The sequence below is a fragment of the Vidua macroura genome, chromosome 8 (assembly GCF_024509145.1).
Source record: "Vidua macroura isolate BioBank_ID:100142 chromosome 8, ASM2450914v1, whole genome shotgun sequence".
Classification (NCBI taxonomy): Eukaryota; Metazoa; Chordata; class Aves; order Passeriformes; family Viduidae; genus Vidua; species Vidua macroura.
The window spans coordinates 15,614,010-15,630,470 of record NC_071578.1 but is presented as its reverse complement, the minus strand read 5'-3'; the positions used below and the strand labels follow the sequence as shown (position 1 = coordinate 15,630,470).

Here is a 16,461-nt window from a genome sequence, read left to right as displayed (position 1 = left end):
TTCCCCCTAATTACCTGAAATACATAAAACCAAACCTCTTGTATTTACAGCTTGGAAGTTGTCTGATGCTTCTGCTCTTCCCACAAAATACAGCAGATCTGTTTCCACAGTAACTCTGTATTTAGTGAAAGACTCCAATAATCTATTTGTAGAACAATAAATTTCTTTCTTGTCACTGAATGAGAAATAAAGTCTGTCTTTACGTATATATTCACATAACTATCTAGATACTCAAATCCATGACTGAAGTTTCAAGTATTCATTACTCCCTCCACTATCAGTGGGTTGATCAGAGCTCTCTAATGAGTGCCAAGTTGATGCTTTAGTTATTGGGCAGTCTGAGGTTATTACTGAATAAGAATCTAAAACCTGTTCACACAGTGTAATTAAAATTGTTCATTCCAGACTTATCATAAAAATACTCCTCCAAGAATGCAACAATACAAAACACAGCAGTGAAGCTCACCTAGACCAGCCTGGCAGAATAAAGATATAGCTATTCTGGACAACTGTTTTCATAAACACACATCCTTAGTTTGAGCACACACAAGAAAGGACAAATGCCTTGTCCCTGTTAGTCTGTTGCTACTAATTACATTTCGTGTAAATTGCCTTTGACATTAGTTCCAATAATGTAAAAAGATGATTAAAAAATCCACCAAAACCTCTTTCCAACATCACTGGATTTTGTATTTTCTTTGGCATGCTTAAACTGTACTTAATCCTGAGTATATCTTAATCGGCCACAACACAATAGGAATTGCAGTGCAGGGCCAAGGCAATACCAAAACCCAAATACTCTCATAACTAGAGGTATTAGATTAAGTATTCATTAGATTTAAAATCATTATAACTTCTTAGACACAATTCTGCTATCTGCCATCCTAGAAATAATCATCTTCCTACTACTGAAATAGGTGAGCTTATTTCAATCTCTGTAGATAAAACTAGACTTTCAATTGCTATGATTTACTAGTTAGTAAGTTATTTTAAAGTCACAAAAATTAAATCCCAGATATATCTAATCCAGCAGCTTTGTGTGATCACAGTCAAGGAGAAAAAAGTTTTACAGATCCAACACTTCTGAATCCCTGATAGTGGACTAGCCATGAGAAACATACCAAGTACGTCATTCATTGACAGTATTTTTTCTTCAGCACTTCTGACAGTAATGACCCAACCTGATTTCCAGCAGTCACTATTATTCAATACAAAACACAGTGGCTTTCACAAGAACCACTGTTTGCTCCAACTTGCTTGTTCTCACCCCTTTCATTCTTCAGCTCTCTGTGAAACTTCAGTGTTCCATACTCAAGTTTGCCATCTTGTACCACAAGCTCCTTTAATGATCAAATTATCTTTTTTAATCTCAAAGTCAAGCACAATGAGTAACTGTGACCACTTCCCCAGCTAGAACTCTTCATGAGTCAAAACAGGAGGAAACCACTAAGTCAGCCTACCCTCAAAAACTCAACTTAAATTCCAGACATAGTTACAACACTGCATCTCCACACCTAAAACCCACAACTTTCTGAAGCTGTGTTACCTACAAAATACACTCTGTTTTGTTGGAGTTTTCTTTAGTCTACAGTGTGCTTGGTTTGGAATTTGTAAATTCCAAAATCTGCTTAAATTACACACAAATGCAAACCAAACAAACAAAAAAAAAATCTTTCACTTGTCTGACATCACTACAGGAAGGTTTCAGCTTTCAACTCCAGCAAAATACATGGAAACAGGATTAGCAAACACAGCGAACAACGTCTGACTAACATAGTCCTGGTCACACTAATCATTCTCTTTTCCTCCCGCAGGAGGATGTAAAATTCCCAAACTGATAATATTTTGGAGCTATTAAGATTTTCAAATTACGTGTCAGTGTTGCTGCAGCAGAGAATGGCAGAGCCAGAATTCTTCATGAGTTGGAAAGGTAGCACTGAAAAAGTTGTCTATGATCAGTAGTGTTAGTTGGTTTGTTTTTCAAATTAAAGCTTTCAGTCTGAGTTTCATTAAGAATGAAAAAAACCCACTAAAATTCCAAACAAGTTCGTTTTGAGTACCTGCAGTTTAAAAAGAAGTTTCCTAAATTCTGACAAGGTTTTCATTTTCAGAACAAACTAGCAGTCTCTAAACAAGTTACTAGAGAGAACCTAGTTTTCTAGTGGCATGTGCTTCTCATGCACATGTAGGCAGGGCACCACATGCCTCACATCATTCCCAGAAGTGTGAAGCAATGTGGTAGAGTGAGATGCTCTACAGTGCAGATAAAATTTTTAATTATTTTATGACATACTTCAACTCTGTCAAAAAAATTGTTCTAAGCCTATAGAAGACACAAGCAAACAACAGAAACACAAGGAATGCTTTGGGGAAGAAAAAGAATAAAAACAAAAATACTTGTAAATTATGAGAAAAAATTGTAAATTATTATAAAAATTTAAATACAAATGCATGCTAAAAATTAAAGATATCTCTAAAGCTACTTTTGCACTTAACTGCTGCAATCAGAACTTAAAAATACAAAGTTCTTCACTTTTAACTCTTAAACAATGGTTTAGATGCTTCTGTCATCCTCCAATTCCGTGTCAACTACATCTCATCAATGGGACAGCAACGATATACGACTTTGATATGAACTCATGCTGTATGAGCTCAGCACAAAGCACTACCTTGCTCAAAGAGGTAATTTCTTCCTCACACTTTAGAAATCCAAGACTTTTCTAGTCTCTGTTGAAGTATATCAGAAAGACATGACTGAGAGCAACAATTCAAAGTTCTTATGATCAGCACTCCACTCAATTTTTTCTTCTAAGAAACACCTTTTACACTTCCACAAAGTCCATTAGAGATGCTTCTGACACAGGCATCAATGCAGGTGCTTAAGAACAGGCATCCAGTATCATCTGAGATGCTTCACCTACAGAAGAGCCACCACTTAGTTGTGGTGGCTCTTCTGTAGGTGAAGCATCTCAGATGATACTGGATGCCATTCTCCAAGTACCACAGTGATTCCATCTTCTGGTCACTAGTTTTGCACATTGAGCATTGAACCAAATTAGACATGACCCTCACCAAGGCACAGGAGGCAAATGCTGCAATAAATTACCTGTTCTGCTCTTCATGCTAACCTGCAGTTCTTTGCTGCTGCCCCAAACAGAGGGCTGATCTCCATTTGAGGGGACAGTTGTCACACTATTTAAAGTGAACCTTATGGCACTCCTGTGGAAACAGGATGATGTGAACTTGAAAGCCCTTCAGCTCCAGAGGCATTAGAAAGCTAGTAGTTGGATAATTAATGGCAAGGTAAAGGTGTAAGCAACGGTCTCTTCAAAATGTTTGCAAAAGAACACACGTGCAGCTGCATTGTATAAAGACCCCAACTGTCCCAGTGTAAGTGTTCTGACTGGACTGGGTGCCCACAGGGCTTCAGATGATGAAACTCCCAATTGGTTGCTTTCAATGAGCAAAGGGAAAAAGGGACAGTGAACTGACTGCTGCCCATGAAATGACCTGTTTGGACTTTACATCTCTGTGCCCCAGTATATTAAACTGTCCTGAGAGCAATCTCTAATAGTAAAGGCCATCTGGTATGAACACCTTGCAACTACCTTAGCATATCCTCCAACCCATTAAAATTGTGTGACTGTACAAAAAAATCCTTAGTGGCATAGTCCCTGGAACAGTAATGTCAAGCTCTGCCTAGAGCACTTTGAAAAGCTGCTAGCTAGCACCCATCAGAAAGCAAGAGAATCCTCTTAGGAGTTGGTATTTTCAACATCCACAAAACTTCCTCCCAGGCACTATTTCTTAATACAGAAATAGCCCAGACACCTTGAAAACATCCCTAAATTAAACTTTAGACTTGACAAGGGTGAAATTCAACCTAAGTTCTAATGGAGTCTGACTCTTCTTGTTGACCTGACAGTCCTCTGCTGTCACTTCATGATTTGGTCAAATCCTAGCTTGGTCAGCTCTAAACACTCACTCACATGAACAGTTAAGTAATCAAATAAGCAACTTTCAAATAGTCAATCAGCCAGTAAGAGAAAAAAACCCACTCAACAGAATTCAGAACAAAACCCAGAAGTGCAATGACACACAAAGAATGGATTGTGATTTTACTTCTCCTAGGTGTGCAAACAGTTATGAAGGTGGGACTGTGGAAATCTTGCTTCCTACACAGCAGCTGAAGGAACATCTGGAATGACACAACAGCTCCATGACCACACCAGGTCACAGTACTATACACTGCATATGGAATCCAACCAAATGCTAAAATTAGTATAATTAATTCCATATGGACTGTATGTTTCATGTATGATCTACAACTTTATGCTGTACAAGTTTTACTTGTTAACTATTACATATGTATCTACAACTAACAATGCACCCCAAAATGTGACCAATTACATTACAAAACCTGTGAGAGAGAATTGCAAGTTGAAGCAGCTGTCAGGACAGACTAATACAAGATGTGTATCAGTAAGTTACAAAGTGAACACCTCAGTGACTATTCAAATTCCATCTGCTGGAGCAGGTTGGCATTCTTATCAGCAAGCAATTCTGACTTTCAATTTTCACTTCAGTCCAGCAGAAAAGTATGTCTGAGAAACTGAGAGCTCTATCTCATTTGGGCAGCAGTGCACATGCTAGCTCTGCTTCCCCCCTTCCCCTGACTGTACCAGCCCTCCCACAACAAGCAGCACAGAAGGCAGTCCACTGTTCTGGTCTTCAAGTTAATCTCCACCAACACGGGAAGAGTTACATTATTCTTTCCCCTCTTTTGAGTCTGAACTCCCATAAGCACATTGATTATAGAACATCTATTCTAATGCTTTGGGCATAGGCCTTTAAGCAGTAATGAACACATACTTGCTCAGGTTAACTCCTGCTTTTTATGCAAGAGCAGCCATGAAGCAATAGCTTCCACAGAAGCTAAAAGCTAAATTCTTCATGGAGAAAGTCTGTGATAACCTCAAAAAAAATTTCTAAAAGGTATACAGTGCACGTAAGAGATTTTTGATGCAGTATTAAATCTGAAATGCTATATAAGTAATGATGCCAGCCAGTGCAGCCACTTGTTCTTGGGAAGTCACAGCCCTACACTTCAAAAGCTGAGAGCAATACATGAGGCCTGTTTAGTTCACAGGAGCTTTACTCTCACAGCCTTTTGACATTATTTACTTTAAAATAAAAACTAGGTTCCTAATGTACCTATTACCAGTCATACACAAATGCAAGTAAACAAAACCACCGAAAACTCTAGAAAACGAGTTTTTATTACTCTTACACAGATCAAATCAAGAATGGGTTGCAAGAGTCGCAAATAATGCTCTCTATATTTCTGTAAGGAACTGTCTTGAACATACCCTGAAGAGATTGTCTTCAAGGTATTTCAGAGAGACCTTAAAGGCTATATCAACTAAAATAAAATTGGTTACTCTTAATGCACCTTACCAGCCTCCTAATTTTGTTACATTTTAAAAGTACATTGGTTCTCCTTCATACTGCAAAGGCACTCAAAAACAGGAGAAAGGCATTAACACCTTGGTGTTACAATAACGGGGTGCCTTTGAACACATTAAGAAACTGGAAACAAAGTTTTATTAGATACTGAAGGACTATCATAATTTTATTACCTACTGAAACTCTACCATCTTGAGTAATCTATGAGTTGTCATCCTCTCGGGAGTATTACTTTGTCTTCTGAAGTATCTCTAAAGATCACTAGTGAACCACTGCAATTGTTCACTTGGATCATGCACTTTGCAGGAATGAAGCTGAAGCAAAACCTTTCACTTCCTTTTTATCTTCTCAGTTCCACTATCAAAAACATTGGGATTTTTTTATTAGCTATGCAAACATTATACTTATTCATCTGTAAGATGAAGTAAGTGACAGAGATTGGTGACAGAAGCTAAGGCCTACCAAATTGGTTTGCACATTCACAGAAGGAAAACCAACCTTCCCACCCACCTATCCCTGCTTCTGGAGGATGGTGTTCTTTAGTCTCTCCAGCATAAACTACCAAAGACATCAACATATACAGTGCAAATATTCTGCAACACCTTTTGGGATGAGGTATCTTACTGTTTTGCTTTATGTCTGTTTTCTAGAGCATCAACACAAATGTTTTCTAGAAGGAGGTCTTCAATCTATGCAACATAAAATGCAGAATTAAATATCAGACTTTATTGTCAATAGGTTACAATTAGTTACAATTACTTTTAAGATGACCATACTAATAGCAAAGCCCCAAATTCTCAATCTAATGTGGAGGTATTTCAAAGCATTCCCTATGTTTTTTTGGATCTCCCTGAACAGATTAGGGTTTTTTAAGAGGTTTTCAACTGGTCAAAAAGCAGAAATTAAACTTTCCTGGGAAAACAACTACCTGATAATTTATTGAGAATGTAAAACTACTCCAATCCTCACTTCCAAAACAAGTTATTTTTAAAAGAGTTGTTCCAATATAGAACTACCCCTAATGAAATTATTGTTAATAGTAATGCTTGGTATACACTCCACAAGGACTGTGGACTTTAGAGAAAGATTAATTTGATTCAGCTTCTTCCTCACTCTCCAAACTTGTACATGTAAGAGGCATTCAACAATGAAATATTATGGTAAAATAAATAAAAAAAGTAACTGTAACTACCTAGAGGAAAAGTGGAATTAGAACAGATGCTTGGCCAACTAAACCAAACAAAAAATAGTTATGTAGTTATACACACAAGTGCACAAACAATTATTTGTAATATGTCTGAAAGGGAAGGACCTTTGAAGTTCAGTGTTCTGAACTAAAAGGTGAAGAAAGGTATCTTTATTTCCAAAAGCAGTACCAACACTGTATCAGCGTTCCTATGGTCCAGCAGCAGAAAGGAAACTCCATTTATCAGGAGCTGCAGTCTAACTTCAAAGGGACACAGACAGACAAAATTCACACACTATTACTTCTTACAATTATATAAACATTGGTGCTCACCAGGAATAGTCAAGATGTTACAGCACTCCAAAATGTGTATTCTTTTACTTAAGTTACACATGAAGCTGAAACAACTCTCTACCAACTCACCAGTATTACAGCACCTCTACTGACGTTCAATACCTTGTGTTCAGTTGTGTAACATTTGGATACTACAACGATAATCTGAAGCAATATATAACATTATTATGAACACACCAACTGTCAGTGCTTCACACTGAATCTTCGAATGAGCCACATCTAGTTTTACTTTCAGTTCCCAAAAGGTGTTAACTAAATCTTTGTACTGCTGTTTTCCACTAAAGCAACCTTGGTAATGAAATGGAAACCAGCCTTTAGAGCAGACACGGCCTCAGCACACAGCTGAAAAGCTCTATCTTGATATTCCTGTTAGCCTCTATATCACATGTACATTAGCAAGGTTGGTTAAGCAGACTGACCAGACCTAATGTAATTAGACGACTCCTCTACTTTACATGATGACTTATTTTAATGTACACGCTAATCTTGTTACAGCAATCCTTACTACTTCCACGTTCTTCTGGACAGATTTGGGGGATGAGAAAAAGCCACAACAAACATATAACAAGTTGATAAAAAAATAAGAGTAGAATAAAACAAAGTGATACTTTGCACAAACTACAAAGCCTAAAACACCTTCTACTAGAAGACCCTAAAAGGTGCATTGCTGCCATTAATTTTGATGTCATTATAAATGTGCACACCTTTACTTTGCTACATAGAATTGCAAACTTATTCACACACAGCTACTGAAACAGAATTTACTTTTGTGATAGCACATTGGAAGTAGAGATACTACAACACGTGACTTGGAGCTAATCTATCACAAGCTTAATTTGGATTTATGGTTTCCTTTCAAGTATCCTGTTCGGAAGCTTAACCCGCCCGTTTCACACACACACCAAAAAAAAAAAAAAAAAAAGAAAAAAGAAAAAAAAAAAAAAAAAAAAAAAAAGAAAAATTTGTGGTCAGCATTTTTTATAAAACAGCTCTGTTAAGACACACCTCTGTATCTGTGAATGCTTTAAACGCTGGCACACCCCAGAGCACATGTGTGCAAGCAGATACTGCCCAACATTTTGAGGCAGAGCCAGAATACAGCGATCACTTTTCTCCGTGAAAGCCTGTTTTATTTTGGTTACTTTACAACCAAGGGCTTGGAAACGCAAAAAACAGTTTCTCGCCAGTTGTTGGGACTCAGTAACATAGTTTCCTATTCCCTATCAGTTTAACCACCCTAGGAAAGACTGGCCAACAAAACGAAGGCGTCGAATTCGGGAGGAAGCCCGAGACGCCCCAAGCAGAGCCCCTGCGGCCCGAGGAAGGGAGGGGGCACGGGACTCGCCCCAGGCCAGGACGCAAACCCAGGCGCCAGAGCACGCAGGCACCCCCAGACCCCAGCGGGGCGGCCGCGGCGAGGTCTCCGCAGGCTCCCGAAGCAAAAAGGAGATGGAAAGCGGGCACCCGTCCTCCCCCCCCGGCACGAGGCCACACGGAGAGCCGGGAGCGCCGGGTCGCCGCTATCGGCCCAACTCCCCCTATTCTTCCCAGCTCCCACCGACCTGGAGACGGCCATGGCCGCCTGGAGCCGGGCCTGGCTGACGGCGGGCGGCGGGACGGGGGGGCCGGGGTGCTGCCCGGGCGGAGGGCGCTGGGCCTCGCTCGGGCCTGGGGCGCCGCACCCGGCCTCGGCCCCGCCGGCGATCCGCGGGCAGCGCCTGAGCGCGGCAGAGGCCGGCGGCGGTCGGAGTGTCGCTCCCCCGGGCGGGGCGGCGGCGGCGTGGGCGAGAGCGGCGAAAGACCCTCAGAGCGCGGGTTAAAGCCTCGATTCCCCCATCACCGGGGCGAAGCCCAATGCCTGGTTTTATATGAGCAGCCATCTTGTATTTATTCCCTTCCTCCATGAGAGCCGCTTCCTGATTGGCAAGAGCGCCCAGCCGCAGCCAATGGCGGGAGCGCTTCTAAGAGCAAGGAGGGCGGGAGCGCGCAGCGCCCGCACTGAGCAGGATCGGCCATGGAGCCCGCCGGGCCGGCTGGGGGGGTGCCGGCATCTGCCGGGGCGTTCCATCTGTAGGGCGATGGGGGGAGGAACTCAAAGGAGAGAGCCCCAGTCCCGAACCCTGAGGGGAGAAAAGGACACGAGAACGCGGAGTAAACGCTTTTCCTTCCATGTCTACTGGGTGATGGCCTTTCTGCCTTCGCAACACGGCGGGAAAGGGCGGTCGGTATTCGCTGAACCAACGCCGCACCCCGGTCTTGCCGAGGTCCGCCGTCCATCGGCCATGCCCGGTGCTGCGGCGCGAAGTCGCTGCCGGTGGGACTACAACTCCCGCCGTGCCTTGCGCTGTGGCCGGGCTGTGTCGCGCGGCCCCACCGTCCTTGCGGGCGGGCGCCCTGGAGCCCCCGCAGCACTGAGGGGTGGCTGTCACGGCGGGCTGCTACCGCAGAGCGATTATGGCACACGAGGGTGGGAACACCCCAGGGTTTATAAGCGTCGCCAGCCACGCCGGGCAGCGACGGGGCGGCTGGTCCGGCCGGGTCACGGCGCCTGTGTGAGGGGCCACGTTCTTTCCCGCTCTCTGCCGTCGCTCCGGCTGAGACAGCGGCCCGTCCTCCCAGCCCGGCGGGCCCCGGGCGATGCTGAAAGATCCCTGGGATCCGGCCCGGCATTGCCCCTCGTTCCGGGCCGGCACACCAGGCTCCCAAGTGCTCGCTATCAGCTTCCATCAGATCCAGATGAAGAAATTAGCCTTCGACTAATCATTTAAATTAATGGTCCCAGACTGGTACATAAAGTTAGCTGACGTAGGTAACCTTTCATGTGATAAGTTGGAAACAATGTAATAGATTTTTTTTTTTTTTCCTGTGATGGCATAGCCTTGGATAAACATGAATTTGCATAGTGCAGTATGATAAAGTTTTCCTCTGAAGCCCATTGTGGTGTGAGTGTTTCACACCCAACCCTTCTAGAGGGATTTCTGCTCCCCAGTCTTTCTGGTTGGTCTCTCTCTCCCCGAAGAGTTAACTCTTCATGTATGGGCTCACTCATTCCGTCCCCACGAGCACATATTCCAAACAAACATTCTAATTATCACTGTCTTTTGACACTGGGATAATGCTTCAATCTATCCTTATCCGTGCAGGTCCAGCCTATACTTCAGCCTTTCCTAAAGTATGCCAGGGGTGCTGCTTTCCTGCCTGTCTCTTCTCCTGTCCTTTGGTGGGAGCACTGTGGCAACTGGAAAGTGGCATTGGAGTGGCCCCAAACACTGGCAATGAGAGTCAGCGTGAGGCCTCTGAGCACAGAACAAAACACAGACCTGTTTTTCAGTGGTGGACATGGGTTTTGTCACACTCGACGACCCAGGTAATGCCTTTTGCCTGTCATGGCTGTGATACAGTAGCTACCTTTAAATAGCTCAATATACCTCCTGTAGCTGAATACACACAAAAAGTACAGTGGGTTTAGCTGGAGGCCAGGAGCCTCTCACCAGAGTACTCCAAAAACTCCCCACACCTTCCTTTCTGCCATCCCATATCCTTGTGCTGCAGGTGCACCTGCCTGGGTCCCTGCCCATGATCCCAGGCACATACCTGCTCCTGTGTGTGTCCATGTTTGATTTAGCCATGTATGGGGAGGGAAGCAGGGAATTGGGGTATGGAGCAGCAAGGAACAGACTGAAGGCAGAGATATTTTCCTTGTATGTTTGATGCTGTTGACATGGATGCATAGCAAACATCCCTGATAGTATTTCCGTGTTTGTTTAGCCAGGAATCAGCAGCCATCCTGTCCTGCTGTGGACGTTATTGAAATGATCCTCAGGTGATATTTCCAATTCTAACATCCTATTTCCTCTTAGGTTCCTTAAAAACAGTTTTAATAGCAGTCAAGGCAGAGGGCACATCAAATATGCAATAAAATTTGTTTTGAACAGCTCCTACCTGATAAAAATAAATGCAGGGAAAATCTTAGTGGTGGGTCGTATGCACTGAGTACTTGCTGAAATTATTATAAACTGCACTTCCAGCAAAACAATCTGCAAAAGACAGAAAGAATGATCAGTTATTCCAGGCATTCTGGACTCAAACACAATTAATTCAAGTATCACACCATATATATTTGTATTTTGATGTGACATTTATGTAAAGCACATCATTACTTAACTATTCACTTGTATCTTCTGCTCAATCCTTTCCCTACACCCTATGAAAACTAATTCTTCTTTGTCCATGCATCTGTTCAGCGCCTCTGTAAGTCACACCAATTTTGTTTGCATTTTTTGGAACTATTTTTCAAGGAGTACCTATACATTTCCCTCCTTCTTTTGTTAAAAGAATCCCCCCTGAAAATCTGTTGTGTGCCAATATACTCTCTCCAAGCTGCTCCTAAATTAAATAAAACTCCGTAATTTCACTCCTTTGGTATGTTTCAATCAGTACTTCCTGCATTCATCTCAACTGTTTTTATTTTGCTTTCTTTCTCCTGCTAGCTGTGTTCACTTGTGAACTCCTATTGCTCGGGCTGCACGTGCACAGCGACAGCAGCTCGGGTATGTGCCCTGCTGGCTGCCAGAGCCCAGGCAGAAAGTGGTGCAGCCTCCAAGTGCTCCAGCTGTGCAAATAGCAGATGACAGAGGCACCATTTTTCAGGTGGAATCCCTCCTGATTAGACCTGATATAACATAATCTTTTACATGTTCAGGACTCTTAGAAGACTAACTTCCAGTTAGTTTTTTGTGTCCTGAAGGTTTGTAGATTCGTATTGCTCAGGATCACACCAGCCTCTCTGTAGTGGTAGGTATAGCATTTGCTGCCTTCTAGTCTGATAAAAAAAGATTATTTTCATAATAGCTTGCATGTATTTTAGTGTTTATGTTATTTGATTTCCAAATTCCCTTGGAAAACTTGTCTGAAGACAAGTTAGTCTTAGAAGCTTGCCCCTGCTTAGCAGTTTGCTTAGACAGATTCTCTGCTTGTGTTTTAATCACTATGATTATTTTGATAATCTGGGGAAAAATTTCTGGCAGATACATTTATGCAGTATGAACTTATGCAGGTAAACGGTGCAGGTTCTTTGCAACATGTATTTCTTAAGAATGCTTTCTGTTCTGAGGTCTGCAAACTAACTAGATATCTTGTAGACCATTTCTAACATTTAAACTTTAAAATTCTTATTTGTTTTTATATATTTATCTGCTTCTTCTTCAAGTATTATTTAATCTTCCTTGTTTTTATTTGACATTTTATCTCTGTAGGTTAGGCCCCTCTTTAGTAGTGTTGTTAAAATCAGAGTTCTGATTGCTGAAGGATTTTTTTTTTCTTGAGTAATCTCTTGTTTCTTTCTAACTAATAATGTCTCTTGCTATTCTGTTTGATTTTTATTTAAAGGTGTATTTATTTTTTCACTAGTTTCCATGCCAACTCATGGCTTTTAATTGTCTTACTTTTACTCCAAGGAGGATTTTTAGTAGCTGCATAACCTTCTGGAAAGCCTTTTAATAGAAAGTCGACTTGTTCATGGCCTTCCTTTTAAGTTCTTCACAAAAAGTGCTGGTGGCTGGAGGCTGGATGCTGCCTGATAGCTCTAGTAGTTTAAAAACACCTCAGATACCAAGGAAATGCTGGATTCTGAGAGACAAATCAGGGCAAAGCATTGCCACCCACAACATCCAGCAGCAACATTTCTGAAAAATGTCTGATGGGCTTCAATTTCTCAACATCAAATAGGATTGCAATAACCACTAGGTAGTGAAAATCACCAACATCTAAAAGATTTCCAATGTCACCAGAGCTGTGTAACTATCTCATTAGATTTCATTACCTCTGATCATATTTAATATTGTCAATTTGTGACAATTTTCCTGAATGAGAGGCTCATGATATGACAAATAGAGAGGGAAAACTTGTGTTTCTCTTCTTGTGATTTTCTGATTTCAGGAATTTTATCTCATGAGATGGCACAAACTTGTTCAGAAGTGTTGCTTCTTGCCTATCTCCATTTGAAACAGATATTCTGTACAAGTGATCAACTTTGTTGTATAAGGTTGTACAACCACCTTGTTTTTAGTAGCCATGGACTCTAATTTCTTCAGCATTTAGTTCCATGATCATGAATTTCCCATTTTCTAACTCAGCTCTGTTTTCTACCCTATAACACATGAAGACATAAATTACTGATGTCCTTTGAAAACCTTTTATGTACAAAACCTGTAAATTTATTCGTTTTGTCTAGCAGTTATCCATGCTATCCTAAGTCAAATAAATATTTTATAGTTTGGGTAGTTTATTGTTCCTGTGGCATTTTTAGGAAATGGTATTATCTATCCATTTCATACAGTTGGTGTTTTATTCAAACAAGCTGTTACGTTTACATTTGAAGCCTCCTTCTTTTGACGTCTCTGTGCATGGAACTACACCACTTTCTATGTCAAGAAAGTAACTAAAGTAAATTTACATTCAGTAAATAAACTTAATTCTGAAGTATTAAGGGATTAACAGTAACTGAAGGGGAGAAAAGCTCATGTCAAGATGTCAAGTATCTAATTTGGCTTGTTTGGATCAAGGTAGCAGACACAAAGGAGCCAGTCAGAGACAAAGAGAAAGGGAAATAATGAGGTCAAACTCTTCCTATAAAGTCTTATATAGACCTAAAGGTCTTTCTACATAGTCCTGTGGAAAAATGCAACATGAAAACAACATGACAGAAACAACTAGAGACCTTTTACTAAATTTTTCTATTATCTAAAGTTGTGTGGTTTTAAGGGCTTTTTTCTTTATTTAATTTCAGTAGTCTGACCTTTATTTTTTCCTGACCTAAAGCAAGAGGGACATTGGTCTGTACAGTTAAAAAAAAGTGCATATAATTCCAGTGTGCACAAACTGAATACAAAGAGCATAAATAGAAAAGCACCTCTGTCATCAGGGACATAAGGATTCAGAAGCACACTATAATGCTGAATAAACAAGGCCAGAGGTTTCACATCTAGTCCAGCTCTTTCCAAAAGCTGTTGCTTTTCAAAGATAAAAAAGAAAGCTAATCTGTGGCCATCATCACAAGTTCTGCAGCAGTTAATGAGTTTAAATTAGATTTAAAAACAAGTCTGGGGCACGTACCCTTTGCTCTCTATATATTTTAACTCCTATATTTAAGTGATAGAAAGGAATAACTGTTTTTCTTTTATTTTAATTTGCAAATATTGTTTCTCAGAATATATTTTAGGCCTGTGAGAGATTTCCAGCATGTAGTGTGAATACCATAATTTGCCATTTACTGTATACCAGAATTGCTGTTGAATATCTACAACATGATGTTGATACCAGGATGGGATGATCCGATATTTCATCTGAAGTGTGCAGACAAGGATCAATCAGCTCCAGCATTTGGATATACCTGTTTATACTTTTTTTAAATTTACTTTGTGCATCTCAAAGATGGACTGAGATAAACAGATTGAGCAGTTTGAATTCTGTTTTCTTCTCCTAAAAGAGTTAATCTTGTTTTATGGACTTTTGTTTGGTAGTATAACTCTGAAAGTAAAAACTTCTTTCTGTTTATGTTAGAAGAGGCCATTTGAAGAACTACATGGGGAACATCCTCATCTGTAACAACTTTATCAGACTTATCTATGTTGAGGGTTCTTTCATCTTCCTTTGTGGAACATTCAGTCCTGAGTGTTCCTCATAAAGCAATAAATGTCTCCTGATTTCAGTATGTCTTGTATTGACCTGCTTGTTGTACTTCTTAGAGAGTTACTTCAGATTTGTTTGTTACACTTTAACTAATTTATAAGTTTTGTGTGATGGGTACAGTAATACCAACATTATAGTGTGTTTTTATGCTGTCTTGAAAGTGTGAGATAAGACAGGTATGTACCTGTAATAGACAAATTGAATTTTATTCACAGATTCCTCAAATGATAGGATTCCTGATACCCAGTAAAAACTGAGCTCGTTTTCAATGTGGAATAGGTTTGTGGAGTAGTTTCTTACTTGATTGCCTGAAATTCTCATTGGATTCTACAGGGAATATCAACAGGATATTATACTACACATAGACTAAATTTAAAGCTTAGAGAGAAGCATTAATTAGTTTTAAGATCCCACATGACTTTACTGTAGGATTAGAGATCTGAGTGCTCCTGTATTTTTTTTGATAACTGTTATTTACATCAGCTCACACATGCACAACTTAGAAGACCCAGATAAGAAGTTGCCAGGAACTCCTCCTCCAGCATGTGTCCTCTTTTTATACCCAGTAATCTTTCACCAGCTGTTTACACATGCACCTTTTGCATGTTTCTTCCCTCACACTGGTGACTCTCCCACCCTGATACTTGCATTTTCATTTTCCATCCTTCATTTTTATTTTTTAAAACATTTCTTTTCCTGTCCTTTCCCTGCAACCTCTGCATTGGCTTCTCATCTCAGAAGGACAAAGAATCAAGTTGCTTTCTCACCTGGTTTGTTTTTGTCATCTGTTTTTCTGGCTCCCCACGAGAGGAAGAAAGGGAGCTGCTGGTTTGGTAATTGCTGTCCACTGGAACCAGTAAAGCACAGTCTGCTGACACCTGGAGCAAGGAACAGTCAGCCTGGAGAGGAAACAAGCTCTAGTGGTTGGTGACAGCATGGAAGCTATTGCTTTTTGTTTGCACACACATTTAAATAAACTGCTCTTCACAGCGGCCAAGGATTCATACCCTCTTGCTAAACCCCAGATGGGGGATACCTTCCTTCTTTTCTCAGCACTTAGCAGGTTCTTAGGCCACAAAAGACCTTTGGGTGCCTGCATTTCTGGATGCTTAACCTAAGACATTTTAAGAAAGAATTGATCTTCTTTGAGAAGATGCTGCTTATGTCATTGAACTGCTGGTCCTGGCACACTGGTTGTAGTAGTGCACCCCAAATTTGAAGGGTAACATCACTGATCATTTTTGCACACACAAAGAGAAACCCTGCAGCTTGCTAGCAGTTCCTGCAGATGCAATAAACAGGGAAGGATCCGAATTACACTTGTGGCTCCTTGTAGGTCATTTACCTTTTGCCTCAGCTGAGAGAAAAAACAATCACATGCAAACCTTTCTAGCCCTTTTATAGGTAACCTTGTTCTTCACTCAGAAAACTGAATGCTGTACATTGTAGATTTCTACATATAAATTTACTTGTATCCTTGTCTTCTGGTTTTCTGTTGGAGCTCACCTCTCTTTTTCCCAAGCCGTTCTTGGGAATCAGCCTTCTGCACAGAGCTCATGTGAACTTTCAGGATTTTCCAGGAATCACCTGAATATTTCCTAACTCAAGATGATCATAGCTCCAAGCAAGCTGGCATGAAGACTTCACCATCTGATAAAAATCCAATGAATATGGCTTCAGGACAGCAAGAGAAAAGAAGTTTTCTGAGAGTTGAGTTCAACAGTTATATATATTGGAACTGTTATAACTTCATTAAATAATTTTGT

General features: G+C 40.8%; 1 protein-coding gene across 2 annotated transcripts in view; it reads right to left on the bottom strand.

The window, feature by feature from the left end:
* Positions 1 to 8,641, bottom strand: part of BTAF1 (B-TFIID TATA-box binding protein associated factor 1) — a 43,431-nt gene extending 34,790 nt beyond the window's left edge. The window contains exon 1 of one of the 2 annotated variants that reach the window (XM_053984380.1): positions 8,569 to 8,641. In XM_053984380.1, the coding sequence (XP_053840355.1) occupies positions 8,569 to 8,582 (14 nt within the window). In that variant the 5' untranslated portion in view covers positions 8,583 to 8,641. The remainder of the gene's footprint in view (positions 1 to 8,568) is intronic. The other variant, XM_053984379.1, reaches the window with a different exon arrangement.
* Between the last annotated feature and the right edge of the window lie 7,820 nt (positions 8,642 to 16,461).